This window comes from Balaenoptera ricei, chromosome 6 (assembly GCF_028023285.1).
Source record: "Balaenoptera ricei isolate mBalRic1 chromosome 6, mBalRic1.hap2, whole genome shotgun sequence".
In the NCBI taxonomy this organism is placed as follows: Eukaryota; Metazoa; Chordata; class Mammalia; order Artiodactyla; family Balaenopteridae; genus Balaenoptera; species Balaenoptera ricei.
In genome coordinates, this window is record NC_082644.1 from 16,002,161 (window position 1) to 16,019,845 (window position 17,685).

General features: G+C 55.5%; 1 protein-coding gene across 3 annotated transcripts in view; it reads left to right on the forward strand.

Moving 5' to 3' along the window:
• The window catches only part of PEBP4 (phosphatidylethanolamine binding protein 4), a 269,506-nt gene that overhangs the window by 240,488 nt on the left and 11,333 nt on the right, over positions 1–17,685 (forward strand). For all 3 annotated transcript variants that reach the window (XM_059926888.1, XM_059926889.1, XM_059926887.1), the window contains 2 exons: positions 15,124–15,169; positions 17,377–17,490. In XM_059926888.1, coding sequence (XP_059782871.1) covers positions 15,124–15,169; positions 17,377–17,490 — 160 coding nt within the window. The remainder of the gene's footprint in view (positions 1–15,123; positions 15,170–17,376; positions 17,491–17,685) is intronic.

Below are 17,685 nucleotides of genomic sequence, written 5' to 3' on the forward strand. Positions count from 1 at the left end.
TCTTCTCAAGTGAAGGAGTTGACACTGGGATGATTTGTGAGCTCCTACTGGCATCGGTGTGGGGCAGAGGAAGGGGGCGTGGTACAGCCAGCGGCTGCTAGATGCTTCTCCTCTGCAGCCACGTGTTACAAGTGTCGACACTGTCCATAGGAATCGGCGTGTATATGCTTCCTCCCTCCCCATCGCCTGCCCACTTCCTAAGGCTGGTTACTGTCAGGCATCTCCCTAGACTCCTCCGGCGGTTTCAACCAGATAAGGGATGGAGGAGGAAAAGGCAGCCTCCGAGGGGCCTCAGGCTCAGTAACCAGTGGGCCCCCAACCCAAACAGCTGGGGGCTGTAGCTACCACGAGGCTCCAGACCTCAGCCCCCAGGACGGTCCCTTCTGGTTTGGGAACGAGTAAGGATAAAAGGGGTCCATTAAATGAAGGCAGTCATTAGTCTGTTTTACTAGCACACAGATATTCATTATACCCAACCCCATCATTAGAGGCTGCAGCGAAAGAGAGCTCGGGGGCCCCTTTTTTATTGCTGTAGATCCTGAGGGGGTTTCTCCCCCAAAGGGAGCTCTGCTTCTGCTTCCCAGCAGGGGGTCCTGCCCCGGACAAGGTCAGTTGCCTCCACGCCCTTTCCTGCTCCTTCGTCCTCAATCCTCCCTCCTCCAGCCACCAAGCAGCCCAAGGGGAGGGTCAAGCATTTCAAGGAGTAGGTGAAAAGGGCCTGGGGCTCCTTGGGGGTGAGGAGGCGCTGGAAGGGTCCTGGCCTGGCAGCTGGGGTCCAGAAATATGGGCCTCCCCTTCCCCGCCAAGCACCACTGTCAGGTGGAGAGCCGATTCGTGCTTCTTCCAGGAAGCCCTCCCCACCCCAGACTAGGCCCTCTGTAAATCCTCTTCTTAGCACTCATCTCCCCTGTAATTTACCTCATTACTCTCATGTCCCTGCCAGCCTGTATGCCACCCTCTCGTGGGCACAGCACTTGGCACCTAGCAGGTACTCAGTCAGTGTGGGCTACGTTGGCGTTAGCCAGGAGCCAGGGCGGGTGAATTGGGGTAGAAAGAGGGACTTTCCCCTAGCCCCAATTCTTCTCTGCCTTCTCCCACAGCACGAACGATCTGATGGCCTGACCGCTTTCTCAAAGCCACAATCTGCAAGTAACTGAAAAACCATCCCCGTTGTCTAGACCGCGCCCCCACTTACTTCCTAAATATTATCCCTTCACACAAATCCCACTGAGCAGCTATCTGCCCCCTTCCTGAGGGGGTCACCCAGGGATGGCATCCAGCCAAGCCTTCTCCTCCAGGGCCAGCCCCTCACGCAGGACAGGACAGCTGGTTCAGTAGGGCAGAGGAGGCGCGGGGGCTCACCCTCTCCCCCATTAGGGCTGGAAGCGCCAATGGTAATAGGTTGGAGCCCACCCCGCTGGTGCAGGCCGTGGAGGCTGAACGGAGCGTGGCCAGACCCCACGGAGAGGAGCGGGGCTGGAGCTGGCAGATTGATCAGCTGTCGTTTGCTTTCATTAAAGGCCCCTTGCTCATGCACTGCAGCCTCGGATGCCAGGGCAATTAACTGCTCACAGCGAAGAAAAGTTCCAGGGAGAAGTTTCTCTCGGCTCCCTGTGGCATAGCCTAGGGATTGGCCTGGCATCCCAGAACCCCAGACTCCCAGGGTGGAAGGCCTCTGAGGTCCAGCCACATGGGTTAGGGCTGGAAGGAGGCAGGCTGAGCCCCAGCCCCAGAAACCTCGGGAGTCAGCAGCTGTGAAAGCCCCTTAACCCCACTTTGGGCTTGTTCTCTGCTGTCACCTCGTCCCCTTTCCTCCCATCTCCTCATAGCCCTGGGCACTGTCACCTGGAATTGCTGGGCCCTCCTCAAGGTTGTGCAAAGACCCATTTCAACACACTTTGAGACCGATGATGATCCCGATCGGGCCGGCAGCCAAGCACCACAGCTGCCCGAGCCCAGCTCTCCACCTGCCAGGGAGGAGGGTGGGTGCCGCTTCCAGAGGCAGCCAGGGTCCTCTGCACAAACCTCCCCACTGGCCTCTGGGGCTCAGCTGAGTGACCCTAAACAGGTGACACCCACTGAAGGGGCTGCGTAGTGACCCAATTCACTTGGCCTTGCCAGAGAGGGCCGTAGATCCCCCTTTCTCTCCCTGGGATTATGTCAGTTTCCAAGCATTCCAGAGACGGATGGGACCAGATGTGAGGCCAGGGTGGAGTGGAGTTTACTGACCTCAGTCTCTGTTGTTTTTTCACTGTGATTGCCAAGCTCCCCAGATTGGCATCTGCCTGCCGGGCACTGTAAAAGGTGACACAACAGAATGAGAGCAAGCCCTGGTCCCGGCTGACAACTGCTCGGCCCCAGTGGGCCACGTTCACCATTCCCTTGGCCTTGACACAGGCAGGCAGGGGCACGAAGGCCCACCGCACCACCCATGGCATGGCCAAGGAAGACGAGGGCAGCCTGGCAGCTGGTCGGGGATGGCAAGTTTGCATGGGCATCTGTGAAGAAAGAAAGCTGAGGGAAGCACGTGACTGCAGCCCTCCTGCTGGGACCAGATTTCCCCCACCCCCGCCCCCCAGAGCAGACCCCGACCTGCCACCTGCGCCGTCTCACACACCCTCCTCTGGTCCTCAAGCTGCAAGAAAGAGCAAGGCTCTCTTGCCTCCTCCTTCCCCAGAGATTTCTAAACACCTGGGGAGGGACTACCCTGGTGCTCCTGTGCTTAGGACTCTGTGCTCTCCTTCCGTGCACTGCCAAGGGTCCAGGGGGTTCAAGCCCTGGTTGGGGAACTGAGATCCCACAAGCCGTACGGAGCGGCCAAAAAATAATAATAATAAATAAATAAACACCTGGGGAATAAACATTCCCCCTCCTCAAATAGAGTCGGGAGTGGGGAGCATGATGGGGGGAAGGAAGCACCAGTGGGTGTGTATCCAACACCCCGTGGAGCACCCAGCAAACAGTGCACCCAGACGTGGCTACACGGGTCCCTCTCCAGCAGGAGGGGCTGCCTTGCCTAAGGCCAGAGACTCAAAGGCTCAGAAAAGTGAGTGACACCAAGACTCACTGACCGGGCGTGCTTTTCGTGGCTCCAAGCAGGGGTGCAGGGAAGAAGGGTGCACACCCGGTCTCATGTTTCCCGGTCCCGGCCGGGGCCCCAACCCCTCCCCACCTCCTGCGACCGCCCAGGAGTCTGAATAATCTGACTTGAGAGCTGGGGCCACCGCAGCACCTAAAGGTCAGCCAGGTGCTGCCCAGGGAAGGGTGATCCCACGGGGGCTCCTGAGCCTGGGAGAGACCTGAAATGGGACAGTGTCAGGGACAAGAGCTCAGGTGGCTCCCACCATTGCTGCCACCACAGTTCTGATGAGGAGTCCCCCACCCAGTCCAGAGACCCCAGGGCCCTGAGAGCACAACGCTGCCGCAGTGCTTCTCAGACTTTATGGTGCATGCGGATCACCGCAAGTTCTTGTTAAAAGAAAGATCCTGATTCACATTATGTCTGAGGTGGAACCCAACATTTGCATTTCTAACAAGTTCTCGTGTGATGCTGCTGCCGCTTTGAGTAGCAGGGGGCTAGAGACTGGGGCCAAGTTCACTGTCAGTCCCTCCGAAAAGAGCAAGATGTGATTTGAATGAGACTTAGGTCTGTTTCTGCTTATTATCACCCTTTCTAAGGAGCACGGGGCTTCACGGAGCCTCCAAATCTTGCCAGCATATTTTCTTGCTCAAAAGTCCTGATCCCCAAGCTTCCTTCCAGAAAGTCCCTCGCTCCTTCCTTCCTTCTTTCCTCCCTTCCTTCATTCCTTTTCACAAGGCTGCCCCAGGCCTGGGCCCTTTTGGTGGGGAAGCAGGGAGAGGCCCCAAAGTACAGATTCTGCCTTGGAGCCAAGTATGGAACAAAAAATAGGGCAAAGGAGGGAGACAAAGCCGAGGACAGAGCCCAGGAGCCTGACTGAGGACCCGCCAGCCTCTGGGGCCTGGATTCTCTAGGACAGCCAGCATCCCATAGATGGTACACGGGGAGGACAGAGTAGCCCAGAGACAGTTGGCCATTTCCTGGTGGGCGGTAGAGGGCAGGATGGTACGGGAGGGGTGGGGGGAGGCTTAGGCAAAAAGAGAGGAGATGGAAGGACCAGGAGGGCCAGGATCCAGAGGAGACTGCTGAGCCAGGCACCCTGAGAAGCCTCCTTGGCCGTCGGTGAAGGTGGTCCCTACGCTGTGAACCTGGGGGCGCCCCCATGTAGCTCTCACAAGCACCCTGGGATCATTCCAGATGCCAGCACTCCCTGACCACTCACAAACCCTGGGGTACTACTCCCCAGGCCAGGGAGGAGCTAGGGGGCTGCTGGGCCCCCTCTGTCCAGCTGGAGTTGGGGAGCAAAGATCTCGGCAGATCACCTCCTCCCAGTTTATTGGTCCTCCCCAGTTCCTCCTGGTCTCTTCTGGGGTTGCAGCCACCCAGCCAGAAAGACTAGATGCTGGAGATGAGACATTCAAGGCGATAAGAGTGGGCCTGAGGAGGCAGCCCTGCAACTCCCTCCCCTCTGGCTGGACTGCAGTCTCTCAAGCCCTGTTTGTTTTGGGGATTAACGGGCAGTGTTTCCTAATTGCTCTCAGCTCTAGGGAGAGGGGGCAGGTCAGCCTGCAGCGTCCTACCACAGCAGAGGCAGGAGGGCAGGAGGGCAGGGGCAGGGACGCCTCCACTCCTAGCTGACCTCCTCTCCTGCCAGGGCTCCCCTTCCTTCCTGCATCCCCACCCCTTTGGCGCTCACACTCCGGAGGGTGACAGAGAACAGCTCAGTTCTTACTCACAGCCCTCAGTCCTACTCAGTCATCTCTTTGTCCTGGTCTTCTGCCTGGAGATTCCCACACCCACTTCTCCTAATCCCACGGTCCACGCTTTAGCCTTGCCCGGCCCCCTTCCCCAGCGCCCTGCAGCCTGCTGCCCCCTTCATGCTCCGCCCCTGACATACCCACCAATGAAAGGCTGCCTGGGAGAGGGAGCGCGTGTGAGCACGTGTGTGTGTGAGCGCCTGTGCAAGCATGCATACGTGAGTGTATGTGGACGCGTGTTGAGTGTATGTGCGTGAGAGCGTGAGCATGGGTATGTATGTGTATGTGAGTACGTGTTGTATGAGCATGTGTGTGTACATGTGAGCACGTGTGTGAGCGTGCCTGTGTGTTGTGTGTATATGTGCGTTGCATAAGTGTGCGAGGTGGAGGGCTCTGTGTGTGTGACCGTGTATATGTGAACATGTGTGAGTGTGTGTGGGCATGTGTGCATATGTGTGTAGGTGGAGGGGTGTATGTGAGTGTACATTGACTAAGCGTGCTGTGTGTGTAGTGAGCGTGTGTGAGCGCGTGGAGGCTGTGCGTGAGCGTGTGCGTGACTGTGGACACGTATCTATGTGAGCGTGTGAGGGCATGTGTGAGTTGAGGGGTGTGTGATCATGTATCTGTGAGCGTGCACGTGAGTGCACGTGTTGTGTGTGTGAGCGTGTGTGCATACATGGGGGGTGCTGGGAGTGTGTGGACGTGTGTGGCTGTGAGCGCGTGTGAGCCTGAGTGAGCGTGACTCACCGTTTCCCCTCCCCTGGCTCTCACCCCTCCCCCACCCCCGCCCCCCCTTCTCAGCCCCGCCCTGCCCTCCAGGGACCCGCAGACCTCTAGTGGCTCTCCCTCCTGCTCCCATCCAGGGCTCAGCCCCTCCCCAGCTCCAGCTTCTCCTGTCTCACCCCACCCCGCACCGCTCCCGCGCCTTCCCACCAGTTTTGGAAAAGTCTTGCCACTGTTTTGCTTCCCGTGCTCCCATCACCAAGCACTTTCTGGCCAATTTCTCACCCGACAGCCGAGCCAGCAGCATGCTACTTCCTCCCTCACCCTGGATCCTCTGTCTGACCCCTGTGGCTCGACCCCCATCCCAGCCCCTGCCTCCTGGGACAGCTCTGCCTCCTGTCCCTCCTCTGGGGGCCCTCGTCTCTGTCTGAGTGACTGTGTGTCTCCATGGGATGGGGGAGAGAGCGAGCAAGAGAAGGAAGGAGGCGGGCTCAGATGGTGTCATTAGGAGATACTAACGCCCCTCATCAAAGCGTATTAATAAACATTATGTGCCACGCGCTCTGCGCACCCTGGGTGAGTGCAGGCCCAGCAGGAAGGGCCCCACGTTTACAGCTGAGTAACTGCCGAGCCCATGGCACAGCCATTAGCCTCATGTGGTTGACCCTGCCAGGAGGCTTCCTGGGCCCGTCACAGCTCGCGGGATGGGTTCTGAGGGCGGACAGACGGAGACTGCGGGCAGTGTCTCCCCCTAGCCTGGCCAGCAGCGGCTTCACCCCTCTCTTTCCTCGCTGAGCCCGGGGAAGGGAACCGTCATGACCCTTACCCTCAGATGGCACCGTGTGACTTCAGACTATCCCATTTCCTAATTTCATCTTCACGAGTCTGTGAGGAAACCAGGGCAGGTATCATTATCACAGCCACTTTACAGGTACGGAAACTGAGACGCTGGGAAATAGTGTCTTTCTCAAAGTCATGCAGCTAATTGGTAATGACATTGGACTGAAGCCCAGGTTGCCCTTTGGAACGGCTGGGTTAACAGCTCAGTCACTGATCCAGTGGGGCTGCTTTTAACCAGATGGCAACATTTCCCTGGTTCTTGCAGCGCCAGAAACCAGACCACGAAGCTCAGCTCCCTCAGCAGGACCGAGGGTCTTCATCCTCCCAATGGCGGTGCTGGCGGCAGGGGTGGGTCTCCTGAGGGTCACCGCACCTTAGTGGGAAACGGGCTGCGAGGCGGGGACCGGAGTGATCTAACTTGCGTAAAGATGCTGGCGGAATGCCTGCCACGTTGTAGGTGCCCTGCAAGAGGTGGTTCCCCTTTCTTTATGTACTGACCACGGCGTCAATATTAAATTATTGGACCCTGGGGAGGTTTGAGCAGGCGGAAGACTGTTCTTTGTATTTGTTTTTGAGCATTGCAGTCTTGTGCTGTCATAGGGTGCAAAACTGGCTACTCACTGTGACAACCACAATGGTGTTTAAAATTACATAAGGTATTATCCGTGTGTGTGTGTGTGTGTGTGTGTGTGTGTGTGTTGAAGAACATGAGAACTAGTGTTTTAATAAGATCGCTATCCAAAATAGTTAAGATGAAAGGAGTTGGGGAGCTAAAAATATAAGATCCAAGAGATCAGGGAAATGTTCTTATGAAAAATACCCAATTCCAGATAAATGAGCCATTCCAGCAACCTGTTGTTGCTCCTGAAAGCTTCGACGTTCGTTCCGTGTGTCTAGAAATGGCAGTCTTTAGCCTAAGCTGACACTGAAGCATAATAATTATATTTAGCTATCACCTCATGATATTTGCTCTCAATCTATCTTAATATTTCTTGGCTATTTCTAAGTGGGACAGGTTCAATAAGACCATACATTGTGTTCTTTATTCCTTTTTTCCTTCCCACCCTCCTCCTAACCCTACCTAGATGCTACGTCCTGAGAATGGGTGACCTGTGACAGGCCAGGGTCAAAGAGGGGTGGGTCCACCATCTCCTGAGGTCCATACCAGTCTCTGAGCTTCAGAGACTGAGAGTAACTAAGGCACGTTTCCCCAAGCAGATGGGAGTCCGGCACGCAGACCCCAGAAGGGACCAGGGGCTCAAACCTGGCACTTGCGTGACGAGAAGCTTTGGGACCCAGATGCAAAGAAGGGAGCCCTGGTGTTCTCAGGGCAGCTATCTCTATGCAGAATGATCCAGGGGATTCTTTTTCTTTCCAGTTATTTTCTTCCGTGTTTTAAATTTTTTCTACAATGAACATGCTATCCTTTAATGATCTAAAACTGAAAAAGTTACGGTTTGTAAAAGGGATGGGTTGGGGTTCGGGGGTCCCAGGTGCACCTGCTCTGAGTGAGGCCATGGTCGCAGGGTTCGGCTCCATCCAGCTCTGACCTGCCACATATGGGCAATGTCCCAAAGCCTGACCCCACCCAGATTTGTTCTTGACCAGAGAGGCAGCTGACCAACCCCCTTTGATGACGCTCCTGGGACACAGTTGCTGAGCATTTGGAAGACAGAAAGAGTCTTGCCTGGGGTCTGTGGGCCCAAACTTTGGTTTACTGATGGCTGCAATTCTCAGAAATCAGAAGCACTGCCTGCCATTCAAGCCTAACCCCAGCCTACATTTCCAGCCTCAACTTGAGCTTCTTCCAGACCCACCTGTTCTTGTCACACCTTGTTGACATATTTATAGATTGCTTATGCAGTTTCCTCAACGTAAACTGCCCCTCCTCTCCCTATCCTGTCCACTGGAAAACTGGAAAACTCCTACATACCCTTCAAAGCCCGGATCGAGTACAGCCTCCTTTCAGTAGCTTTCCCTGATTACTACCCCCAAGCAATTACAATTTCCATCCTCTCTGCTCCTTCAGCATTTCCTATAGACTGCAATTATTTAGACCTATAATACAGTTATTTCTTTATTGATGTATCTGCCCCACTAGACCATGAGCTCCTCAATACCATAAAATGTGTCTTAATTCATATTTCTTATTTTCGATTTCACAGGGGTTCTCATTAATTGATTCATTTAACTACCCATCTCCCCAGCCATCATGCCTCAGGGCTAACTCTATGCTAGATACTGTCACATACACACAGGTGCAAGACACGGTGGCTTATTTGGGAACCACTCGCACCTCCATATGGCCTGGAACAAAGGGCTTAGACAACCTGTACTTGTTAGACCACAAGCAACCTTGACCCTGGCCTTGGGAAATCTTGCCTCTTCACTCAGTGTCGTGGAGAGTGGTGAAGCTCCTCCCATCTGGGTAACTACTTAAGCCAAGAAGCAGACCAGCAACACCCCACCTCACCCCAACTCATTTTGGCATCTGGAGACCCAGGGAAGTAACTGACTCCAGATCTGAAGCCAAACTAGGAATCAAAACCCAACGGTCCTGTGCCAGTTGGTGCCAAATACCAGAATCTGCTGGCCATCCATTGGCGTTTTCTAAAGATGGTGCAATCCATCTTTAGAAAACGCCATGAAGTCTACCGCCCATGAAGGTGCCAGGAGGAGACTATCAGGTCTTTGATGTTGACACTTCTTGAGGGAAACCGGTGCACAAAATCATTGGCCATCCTACACCCTGGAGTCTGGAAGCACTTGGCTCCCAGAAGGGCTCATGTCTGTGCCTCCTTCTCAGCACTTCCCACGGATTCCACTCCACCCCCCTTGGTGGCCGGACCCCCGTTTTCCCAGCCCCAGGGCGAAAAAGCAGACCATAGGATTAATTGATCGCAGCCTTTCCCTTGGGGCAGGCACAGTCTCCAGAGCTGGGTCCTCTCCAGGCGGGTGTTAGGCGGCCCGGCAGACGCAGCCCCTGGAGATCTCAGAGCCCAGGAGCTGTCAGTGCCTTCCACTTACTTACCCCTAGTGAATTGCAGAATCCACAGATTGCTGGAGAGCACTTTCCAATCTTGTGCCTTTTCCTAGATCTTTTGCCACTTGGCAGCTCGCAGGCAGCTGTGTAAAACAGCAGGGAGCTTTCTCGTTTGGTGCCAGTGTCAGAGAGCCTGGAACTCTGTCCTATTTTCCCCTTTTTTCCATTTTTTCCCCGAGTTTTGCTTGCTGTTTTGCTCATTTCTCCCTCTGCTCTTCCTCATCTCCACTACACCCTTCTGCATCTCACCTTCCCAGTTCAGGACTCTCCTGATGCCCCCCACCCCACCCACCCAGAGATCAAAAAGTAAAACTTCCCACTCTGACTGAGGTTTGAAGCCAGGCAGGAGAAGTGATTACATCCTCCTGCCCAGATGGAAAGAGGTGGATGAAGAGATTAAATCATCTCCCTAGCACTCAAGGAAATGTGCTGCTGACCCTCTGCTCGAGGGCTCAGCAAGCCCGAGTACCTGGGGCCTTCACGTATGCCCAGGTGGGCGGGCAGTTGCCTGAAGGTAACTGAAGGGAAGTGAGGAAACTGGGCCAGCCTCCCAGCTGGGCCCAGTGTTGAGCCAGGCCCCTTCCCCACCCTCCAGACCTCACAATCCAAATCTTACCTAAGGGGTTCCCCAGCCTGGGGTAGGGGCATCTCTGGAAACTTCATTCTCAGGGAATGTAGCTCTCTGGCTGTCCCCAAGGGGACAAGAAACAAAAGATCAAGGTGACTTTCATCTAGTTGGTGCATCTGTTTGCGGTTTTCCAAGGGCTTAATATATCAGGGACTAATTCTGTCAGGGAACTCTAGGGCCTGGTCCGGGAGGGCAGAAAGATCCAGGTCCAGACAGCAGCAGTGAGGTCTCATCAGAAGAGGCCAGGACCAAGAGTCAGCTACCTAGGACACCTTGGACAAAGCCTTCACTCTTCTCTCCATTCATCCCACAGATGTTTATTGGACCCTTACTGTCTTAGCTTGGGGTCCCCCAGAAGCAGAGCTTGAGACAAGGATATCAGTACAAGTAATTTATTTTGAAGGGGACATGAGAGAGCACCAGTAAGGCAGTGGGTAAGACAGGAGAAGGAAGGCACCCAAGGAAGGTTCATGAGCAAACAAGTTCCACTGGGGGTACCTGGAGCACTTACGCACCAGTTCCCATCAGCCATTGGTTAAGAGCTGTTGCCAGGGAACATTAACGCCCCAGCACATCTGCCCTAATGCACAGGGGGTGAAGTGAGCTCGGGAGGCCAGTGCTGGCCCTGGGACCAGGAGAAGCAGGTTGAAAGTGGAGTCGGTGAGCCAGGGGATGGGCCAGGGCATGGATAACATCTACTACCCCTACTATGTGCAAAGCATCCTAAGGGCTACAAAGATGGAGAGGATATAGTCCCTGACCTTGAGAAGCTGAAGCTTCTCTGGGTTTCTCTCCAGTCAGATGGGGAGACCGATCTCTGCCCGTCCCACGCAAGGGCTGCTGTGAGATCCATTGGTTGGACAGTGCCCTGGAGAATAAACCCTAAAAGCTCATTACAAATGTAGGATGGGGGGTGGGGGTCAGTTCCCAGCTTCCAGCACTGTGCTCTTTACTTGTCCTGAGACAAACCACTCAGACTGTGTGACAGTCTGCATCACCCTGGTCCAAGAATGGAGTTGCTGTGATTCTCCGTTGAACCTCAACTTTTCTTAAGCATCTCATGTGCCAGTTCCAAACTAGCTTAACAAGACCCAATGGGTTCTTTTTTATATATATACTAATTTATTTATTTTATTTTTATTTATTTTTGGCTGTGTTCGTCTTCGTTGCTGCGTGCGGGCTTTCTCTAGTTGCGGTGAGCGGGGGCTACTCTTCCTTGTGGTGCACGAGCTTTTCTCATTACGGTGGCTTCTCTTGCTGCAGAACACAGGCCCTAGGCGCATGGGCTTCCATAGTTGCATCACGCGGACTCAGTAGTTGCGGCTCGCGGGCTCTGGAGCGCAGGCTCAGTAGCTGTGGCGCACGGGCTTAGTTGCTCCGCGGCATGTGGGATCTTCCTGGACCAGGAACCCGTGTCCCCTGCATTGGCAGGCGGATTCTTAACCACTGCACCACCAGGGAAGCCAGCAATGGGTTCCTGAGGTGGGAGAGAGCTGGAAAAGAAATCTCATGTTCTATAAACCAGGAAGTTCCTGCAAAGGGTCCATAGAGTTGAGATTCTTCTCCGCAATTAGAATAATTTGTGCTAATTCCCATGCCAGGAAGCCCTGGACACACACATGCACGTGTACACACACGGATGCACACACGTACGCACACATGCGCACACATCGGGCACCAAGTTCTAAGAAAGAGGAGAGACTATCTTATATCCTGAGCATTTAAGGGTCCGACTGAGCAATTTTCTGCCCCTTCCTCCCCTCTCCTTGCTAAGAGGGCGATGGGTATCGGGCTCCCCATTTGCAGAGGATACTGATAAGGAAAGGAGCTGCCTTCCCAAGGCCACCCAGTCCCTGTGTCTTAGACGGGTCCAGGACATCCTCCCAAAGCACACTGACCAAACACCTCCGGTACTTCTGTCCTGATTCCTGAAAAACCCATCCTGGGCTTCTCAGTGGTCTTGAGGATTAGAAATCCAACTACTTTTATGCCGTTTGTCATTTCAGTCATTATTTCCTCTTTTAAATCAGCATTTAGACAAGTTCCTTTTGAAAATGTCCACCTGTCTTAGGTATAGTAAGGGAAAGGAAATTTAGTCTGTGCCCGGGGCCCACCTTAAAGAGGAGCAGCGTACCTGGGGGGCCAGGGAGGGCGTGGAGGTGAGGCAGCCCCTCCCCTCCTGAGGCTCTCCTGCTAAAGCTCTGCACTGCTCAGACTTGACAGGTATGGGGTCTGGTCCGCAAATGCTGGGCTCATCGCCACCCTCAGGGCACTTCCCTCAGCCCAGTCTCCCTGGGAAGTGCTCTGAACGACAGATTTCTCCCTCTTGCCTTCAAAATGTCCCTGAATCTCTCCCGTCCCCAGAGGTTTCCAGTTTTCTAAGGTGACTTCAGTCTACATGTGACACTCCAAGCCACGAAGATGTTTTAGGAGACCTCACGTTTTCACATGGGGGGAGGGGAAAGGTAGGCCACTTCCACAGCAGCCCCAAAGCCCTCTGGGTAATATTTGTGTATGTTAATAATGGTCTTCCCAAAAACGCCTCCTAGAGGAGGGATGGGATTGTCATGATGTTCCTAGAAGAGGCACAGGTCAGCACTGCAGGTCCAAGGTCGAAGGGCCTGGGGCCCCCTCCTCCTGGAACATTCTGGAATTCTCCCACTCACTGCTCGTGAGGCTCTGGACAAGTCGTCTGATCTTGGGGACTCAATTTTCTCACCCTTTGGATTTAGTTTCCTAAGTCCCCCACCAGGTATTAATTCTGTGGTAGAAATTTTAGGCCCCCAAGGACAGACCAAGGAGGGAAGATTTATGGCCCAGAGGGAGCTTCGCCAATATTCAGCCCAACGCGAGTACATACCAGCCGTGCTGATCACACTCAGGGGGCCCTTCTACGGCCTGGTCCTTCCCCAGAGCCTTCCCTCCGTGCTCTTCCTTCCAGCAAGGACCAGCACCTGTCCATGGGACAAGCTCCGGAGAGACCCTAAAGGCTCTCAAGGCTATCAATGCCCTTTGCTCGGGGCCCGGCGGCAGCTGCCTCAGCTGAGCTCAGGGGCAGCGGGCAGGGGAAGGCGGGCAGGCAGGGCCGCCAGCTCTACTGACGAATCCAAGGGTTTGCGTGTGTCTTTGCCAAGCTGGCCCCAGTCGGGGAGAAAAGACTCCCCAGAGTGAAAGGGAGGGGACGGAGAGCCTCCCCACCCTGATCAAGGCTCCGATCAGACTTTCCACACTGCTCTGACCTTACGGGCCCAGGGCCCATCCGCACCCTCACCCCCTCCCTGCGCTCACACCAGGAGAGAGGCCTGTTTATCACTCTGGGTGGGACCTAAGCCTGTGGGGAATTGAAAAGAAACAGCCAGCTTAGGTTGCTATTGTTTTGTTTAAACAAACCGCTGGCTGGGATGACTTGGAAAGGAATGAGGGGGAGGCTGGGAGCACAGAGGAGGCCGGGCGGGGCTGGGCTGGGCTTCCCTGGCCTCAGCCCCCATCCCCCATCTCTCAGTCTTGCTAGGGTGGCCAGAGACCTATTTGGGGAGAGTGGCTGCGAGGCCTAGGGCCCTCCCCGCCTCTCCTGGGAGAGAAGGGTATCCAGGGGAGGGGCCTCCGTGCCCCCCGCCCCGTCCTGGCGCCCCAGTGCCCCCCTGCCACACCCCGGCCTGATACTGAGGGGAAGGGGGCTGCGCTGGGAAGGCCAGGCAGAGGGAGCACGCTCTGCTGCGCCTGACGGGCTCCTGGATACTCCTGGGCAGAGGGGGGGAGGGGCAGGGGTGTCAAAGGGCGTGAAGGAAACAGAGGGACGGGGGCTCAAAGTGGGGGGGGGGTCCATCCTTCTGCAGTCTCCCGCCCCTCCTTCCGACCAAAGGTAACCTAGATGGACACGGAGGAGCCTGGGGGAGAGGGATTTTCTGGCCAAAAAGGCCCGAAGTGAGAACAGCCGGAGGGCAGGCTGCAGCCTAAAGGGGAGAATGGTGGGGGGAGGCTCTGGGACGGGGGGAGGGGCTTACATTTGGTAAAAAGTCAAACACACTAGGGTTTGGGTCACCCAGGTGACTCTGAGAACCTCCACAGAGAACTGAGAAGAAATCTCATGCTCCCCCATCCCCATCCCCACCCCCATCTCCACCCTGAGCACCTCGCTCGAGGGGAAGGAGCAGGGGCTGCACCAGAAGGGCTCGATGGAAAGGTGGCCAGAGCACAGTTAGGTGTTGGCAGGATCACTGGGGAGCCGCGCTAATCACCATCATTAAGGCTATAAAACCCCACACCTAGGGGCCGCAGGACTCCCTGGCATGGCCCCGGGGCCCTGAGCTGTGGCACAAAACCAGGGCCCCAGCTCCAGTGCCTTTCATCTGAGCATCTCCCGGTCCTGCACAGACAGTAATTAGCACCCGCCCCCCGGGGATCACCTCATGATCCCACAGACACTGAGCAGAGGGGAGAAGGGAGGGAAGGGGGAGGAAGAGAAAGAGGGAAACTGAGGCTGTCCCATCGGCCCAGGGTGGTGGGTTGAGTCCGGTCGAGGCTGGGGGAAGTAGCTGCCTCAGAATCAGGCAGTCCGGCCTCCTCCGGCCCTTCCTTGCCCTTCTGGCTGCTCAGGCAGCCGTTGGTCGAGTATTCTGAAGGCCCCAAAGAGAACCCGAGAGGATGGGCAAGCAGTGAGGACGGTCAGCCCCGCCCTAGATTTGACCAGAACCCACAGGCCTCAGAGGTGCATCCTGGGCCCAGCCTGGGGGCACAGATGGTGAGAGTGGGGCAGCCCTTCTGGAAGGGTCCTGTCAGGCTCTCCAGAGATCAGGGAGTCCATCCCTCGCCACCAAGCCACCCTCAGCAATGTCTGCACCTGTCCTCTCTTCCCCAGACCCCCAAGGCACCATTCCAAACCCCACGGCACGTTCTGGCAGCGTCCCCCAGGACAGCCAGCCAGCTTCCTCCTCTTCCATCCTACTCCCTCCGAGAGAAAGAACTCAGCAGAGCCCACCTGGACTAAGTGTGATGGCGTGGCCTCCCGCTGCCCCAGGAGTAACCCTCGTCTGTGCCTGTCTCTTACTTTCAGGGCGCTGACATGAAGAAAGGGAAGATTCAGGGCCAGGAGTTATCACGTGAGTAAGACCCTCCAGCGCCCCTTCCCCTAGCCAGGGCAATGAGGGTGATCACAAGAATCACAGCAATACAACTTTACGTGGACGCTTCACAGTGTGCAAAGCGCTCATCCAAGAGTTTACTTGGATGTTCTGATCTTATCTTCACAACTGCCTTCTAAGGTCGCTGCCATCAATATCTCCATTTTAAAGAGAAGGAAACTGAGGCACAGAACCACCTGCCCCAACTCACACAACCAGTAAGGGATGGAGCCCACAGTAACCTGCAGGGCTCTGCTGGGAGAGAACCCAGAACCAGAACCGCCCCTCCTCCATGGGATTGGCAGGTAGCTCTCTTCCCTCTGCCCCCTCTCTCGTTCCCCTGCCCCAGTCCCACCATGTGGCTGCGAGGGGCTGCGTGGACCTCCCTTTTCTCTGATGCCCTCCTCTTCCCACCCCCATTCTCACCATCAGCTCCCCACCTCCCCTGCCTCTGGGATCCCGCCAGCAAGGGCACGCCCTCCACTCAACTTGAAGGGGATTCTCAGGTGGTGAGTTGGCCTCTGGCAAAGGGTTGAGCAAGAAAAACCAACCGAGCATCATGGTTCCATAAAGCAACGCGGACTCGGGCACCAGATGGGCCTGGATTCAAAGCGCAGCTCCACCACTGACCGTTGGCCTGACTTCACCTCTCGGAGCCTCAGTTTCCTCATCCAGAAAATGGCCGTGACACCCACCTTACCAAGTTGTGGTGAAGATTAGGGAGATGTCACAGGGAAAGCACTTAGCCAGGACCTGGCCCTGAGACGTGGCTCAACAAGTGTGTCCCCCTTCCCTTTCTCCTCATGGCCTCTCATCTCTACTTTTGGAGGGAGACCTCTTCAGGAAAGCCCTAGTAAGACCGGGTTGTGTCTCTATCTCCCCCGAGGATACATCCTCAGCTGCATAGAACCACTGAGTTCCCTCACTGGTTGGCGGTGTTTGTAAAAAAGCATCAGTTTACCCACATGTACACACGCGCTGACAGAGACCCTCCAAAACAGCCTCAGCACCCATGCCCATCGGGTCCACCAACACCTGCACCCGCCCCAGCGTAGACCCCAATTCACACAGATTCACATGGCTCCTGGCACACCCTGTGCTGTTCTCATTCTGCGGGCGTGCACACACACACACACACGCACACACATACATCTGGCTCTGCAATACAAAAACCCAGGGAGAAATGAATAGTCAGGAATTCCCCTGGCTGTGGGCACTCCGGAGGCCCCAGTGGCCAGAAGTGCACCACGAGGAACGCTTCCACAGCTTTGAGCAGCAAGTGGCTCTTGTCTAACGATCAGGAGAGGGAGGTGGCCACAGTGTACCAATACTCCCTCCCCCCAGCATCCTCCTTGCAAACACTTCATCCCCACCCACCCCCAGGAAGATGCTTGGCTCCTTGGAAAGGGAGATGAAGGGAGCAAAGGGGAGGAGGAAGAGGCCCACACTCTTGGAAGGAGGCCCAGCTGGAATGGCCCGCGAGAGTCGGCCTGCAAAACCCCAAGGCCCTGCATAGACTTGGGGGAAGGATGAGAGATGTCCCCACCCCGCTTCTCCCCCGAAAAAGAGTACCTCCCGCACAAAGAGCGAAAGGAAGGGAGATAGGCATTCTCCTCCGGAAGAGCCTGAGTCGGCTCCCGGTGCCCCGAGCACCCAGATCCTACAGCTTCCATGATCAAACCTTTGAACCGAGTCCCACCCACCCCCGTAACCACTTCCAGATCCTCCGGATCCAGCCAAGAAATTGGCTTCTTTGGGGATTGAGTTCATAAGGAAATGCTGAAAAAATAAATAAAAATCCCCTGCCAAAAACACTCACAGAGGAAGATGAGTTTCTCTTGAGGGAGGACATCCATCAGGACAGACTAAACCAAAAAGAGGACAACGCCAACACCCGCTGGCCCAGAAAGGCCCAAGAGCCCGGCCAGCACCCAAGACCTTCAACCAGCCCACAGCTCCTCCTCCCGCCACCCCAGATAATGTGCTTCTAAATGAAGCTGCTGAAGATGAGATCCTGCCAAAGATAAATCCTAATGGTTTGCAGTGGGTGGGCCCCCAGCTAGGACCCCAGGAGGGGTCCATGAAAAGGACCAAGAATGATTCTCTTTCCCCCTGCCCAGAATAGCCAGGAACCCCTGGGTACTGTGGGATGTGGAGCCCACCCTCTCTTGTTTTTCTACCCACAGCCTACCAGCCTCCTTCCCCACCAGCACAAAGTGGCTTCCATCGCTACCAGTTCTTCGTCTATCTTCAGGAAGGAAAGACCATCTCTCTCCTTCCTAAAGAAAACAAAACTCGAGGTAAGGCCTTCCCATCCTTCAAAGCCAGGATGAATTCTGGGGTGGAAGTGTATGCTTCGTGCATTCATGGGGAACTCAGGACCTTGACCATACCCATGAGCCTTGGAGGCGGAGTCAAAGGGTGCTGTTTCTTGAGAATAAACCGGGATGAGTGTCTTCAAAGAGATGTTGGCATCAGATATGGTCTCCCCCTAG